The 3,781-nt window shown below is 31.3% G+C and overlaps 1 protein-coding gene and 1 non-coding gene across 4 annotated transcripts in view; one reads left to right on the top strand and one right to left on the bottom strand.

The window, feature by feature from the left end:
* LOC106467221 (PC4 and SFRS1-interacting protein-like) overlaps positions 1–3,636 on the bottom strand; it is a 47,869-nt gene extending 44,233 nt beyond the window's left edge. For all 3 annotated transcript variants that reach the window (XM_022395354.1, XM_022395355.1, XM_013927548.2), the window contains exon 1: positions 3,210–3,636. In XM_022395354.1, the coding sequence (XP_022251062.1) occupies positions 3,210–3,287 (78 nt within the window). In that variant the 5' untranslated portion in view covers positions 3,288–3,636. The remainder of the gene's footprint in view (positions 1–3,209) is intronic.
* A 73-nt stretch (positions 3,637–3,709) lies between these two features.
* Trnap-agg lies at positions 3,710–3,781 on the top strand. The gene has a single exon. It is a non-coding gene; the product is annotated as a tRNA-Pro (tRNA).

Here is a 3,781-nt window from a genome sequence, read left to right as displayed (position 1 = left end):
AAGCCCACACTTTTCAAACAGGCACCATGTTTTAATAAGTTAATGCTATCCACAAAATAAAAAAAACTTTTACCAAGCTTTCCATAAACAACTCCTATCCAGCTGTTGCACTATCTGCACAACACAGTAAGCATTATCTAAAAAAACACTTATTTAAAACTCTTAAACAAAATATACCAATAATTAGCTGAACTTACAAAAAAAAACAACTTCTGACTATTAGTAAAAATTTTGAGATGAACAAGACAACACTCTGTGGTCATAGCATGAGAAAGCAATGGTATAAGAAGTTCACCAGCACCTGCACATTAAGCTATTTCTCTGAACGGAGATACTCATCACTTGGCAATGGCATCAAGTGAGAGACACAAGCCAAGCAAAATGAGCTAAGTGCTACTACGCTTTGTAGTAGAATGTAGATCTTTGTATGCTTCAACTTATAATAAACAGGTGAACAGCACTGTTAAAAATCAATATCTTGAGAAACTGTTACTCGAAAAAGGTTACTGATTTCCCATTAATAAACTGAAAAAAACATCACAAGTACAAAAACCAGTTTCAAATTCTGTGCCTTGGGAAAATGAAACTGTGAAACTTGTACTAAAATACTTGAAATCAACATGTAATAAATTACTAACTAATGGATTGTTAGCAAAAATTGCACAATAATGATGGATTAAAAACTATATTTTACTGTATTTTCATACAGATTTATTATGATTACTGCAATGTTGAATTTTTACTTAACATAATTCATAATTAGTTCTGATCACAGCTACATTTTGTGGTGAAAATGTTACCAACCAATGTAAAAAAAAACATGTTTAGCATCCAGAGTTTTCGAAAAAAGGAATGACCTCTTTGAAATAAAATTTGAACCCTTTTATTCATAACTGTTGCATGTTTTCAAAGAGTCCATATTGAATAGAAGTCTTCTTTGTTTCATTATTTTCATCAAAACAATACAGAATTTATGACAAATAAAGAAAAGGGGCAAAATGAATCACCTGTGTTCATCTCATTTTTTATTCATAGGTCTTTGTTTTTTTTTTGTATGATCAAAAAAAGGTAAATCAAAAAAAAAGGAAAACAATTGCAAAAAAAAAGTGGGAGGGGGAGGCAGCTGCAAAAAAAGAAAGCAGACAGGGATGCTAAACATGTATTTTTTTACTTGGCCTAAACTATGGTTAGATTCTCTGGATAGTTATGGAAGAAAAACAAAACTTTTAGGGTCAAGCATTTTTTTTCTTGATGAGTCAAGTTACTGTGGCTATAATACATGACCAATCACAGAGTATTGTAGATATATGTTTGTATGTTATTCTATACTGTATAAAATCCAATGTACGAGAAAACTTGTTGTGTTTTTGTTTTCTTTTCTTATGGTAATAAAATTTTGATGCCATATTAATTTTGTTATTGTTAATTAGTTATTGCATTTACCTTTGTAATATATTATATGGTTCAAGGCTAGGACTACTAAGTGGATAGAAAACACTGCTTCACAAGCCCATGAACAGAGAGTTCAAGACAAATCCAAAAAATTTTGGTACTACAAATGTAACCTAAATAACATAGGAAAAGAAAAAATTATAGCTAACACTAAATAACAAGTTATGCAAGTAATGTTTGGAGATGGTTTGAATGGGTAATGAAGAAAAACTTTAATATAGGTTTAAGTTAACAGCAAATGTACAACGTTTCGACAAGGTTTTGGGTACCTGATGATGACAAAACCTTGTTGATATGTTCTACATTTGCTGTTATGTTAAACTTATATTAAAGTTTTCTTCATTACCCATTCAAGCAGTCTCCAAGCATTATTAGTCTCAAAGTGGGTTCCTCGTCATCAAATTTGAATAGTTATGCAAGTTAAACTTACAACCTAATACAATGTAAAGACTGAAATTTTACACCTTATTCAACATTAAAAGAGTAGATTTATGCAATTATAAATTTGTAACATAACTCAATCTAAACAAAGAGTAATATTATACTTTAACATCAATTCTAAGAAGCCATAAGTGAAAGTAAAGAAGAATATATTATAATATACATGTCAACCACACTACATCTGCTATATCCATTGCTATTAAGACCTATCAGCCAATACCAGGATCAACAGGCTAGTCAGGATACAACATACATAGTAATCTTCTAGGTCAGAGGAACTGCTAGGCACTGACACATAAGGCTGGTACCTTGATTCTATTTGACAATGCCTCGATTTCCCCAATTGGTTTCTTCAAAAATCAGGATAGAAAAACACTATTGATATCATAATGAAACAACAAAAATTCCCACACCTATAGGCCCAAGCCCTAAATCTTTTCAATACCTAGCAATGCCTCTGGTCCAGGTGTTATATATGTTGCCCAAAAGTTGGCAGTGGATGCTACTGGTCATTTGCCTTCCTTCAGAACAACAGTTCAAAATTAAAGACTGACAAATAGCCTTAGTAGTTTGCCATAACTCAAAAGCAAAGAAATACATATAATATCCCTGCAGCTGAATAGGTGAGTATGTTCGGTGGCAACAGGAATCAAATCTGAGACCTTCAAACCATGCAACAGCCTTCCTAATCACTGAGCCATGCTAGCTCAAAGCTTAACATACTTAAATTAACCAAAAATTATTAATGTCAAACCATAATATCAATATTTTAATTACTTGGAAGTTGAGTTGTTTGAGTATAAAACAGAAATATCTGAAACACTAATTTCAGTTAGTTGATAATCTTATGTGATTAACTGACGTAATATATGCTCCAGCTCTATACTGGACAAGGATTTTTTATTTCTTTGCTACATAATCAGTTAAGAGAGTTTACTTTAAAGGCTTTCAGTCCAATCTGATTTACAAGTTATTTGCTTTTTTTAATATATATTTCAGTTTGTATATTTTCGTTTTTCAAATCCTTTGCTAAATGACCTTATTAAATTATCTTACAAGCTACTTGCACTAAAACTTTATTAAAACACACATAACATTGTGTTAGTTAATCAGTAATAATATTCCGTTAGCACAGATTCATAAACATTTCAGTTTAGGTTTAATACTTTATCATAAAAATAGCTAAAATTTGTCTATTAAAATATTAGGTTTATTTCTTGCTTGACAAACTTGAGGAATATAGTTTAGCCCAACTCATACAAAATATGATTAAGAATAAATATATATTCAAATTATTAATCACAAGTACAACTTACTCTAGCAGGCCATGGAGGATATCCCCTAACTTTTGCAAATACCAAATCGCCCGGTTTAAATACTGCTTTCTCTCTCATTCTAATTTATTTCTCTATTTAATCTTTATATATACATCTGAAACAAAGGTAATGCAACACTAACACGAATAAACATAAAATAGATCCTTCAACGGAATCAACATTAATAAACTTAAGCCTAATCAACGTTTAACTTCGAACTTTTTTCGTCTGGTTTTACTCATACAATCTACCCGCGCTAAAAATCTGATACGAGAATAAATTATTCTCGCTAACACAATCACTTGTAAACACACACGACGTTAATTTACAACAAAGTTGGAGATATTAGCAATGCTAAATTGGTACTTTGTTGCAAGGAGACTAACCCTAGGTCACTACATTATATTCAAAATTAATTAATATTATCTCTAACGTTTTAAAGTGATTTTTGCACAGTAATTATCATAAATTAATATTATTTATAATACTCCTTTGAATGTGGCTCGTTGGTCTAGGGGTATGATTCTCGCTTAGGGTGCGAGAGGTCCCGGGTTCAAATCCCGGACGAGCCC

Source organism: Limulus polyphemus, unplaced genomic scaffold (assembly GCF_000517525.1).
Source record: "Limulus polyphemus unplaced genomic scaffold, Limulus_polyphemus-2.1.2 Scaffold2531, whole genome shotgun sequence".
Taxonomy (NCBI): Eukaryota; Metazoa; Arthropoda; class Merostomata; order Xiphosura; family Limulidae; genus Limulus; species Limulus polyphemus.
The sequence above is the reverse complement of the archived record's forward strand: the minus strand, read 5'-3'. Positions and strand labels throughout refer to the sequence as shown.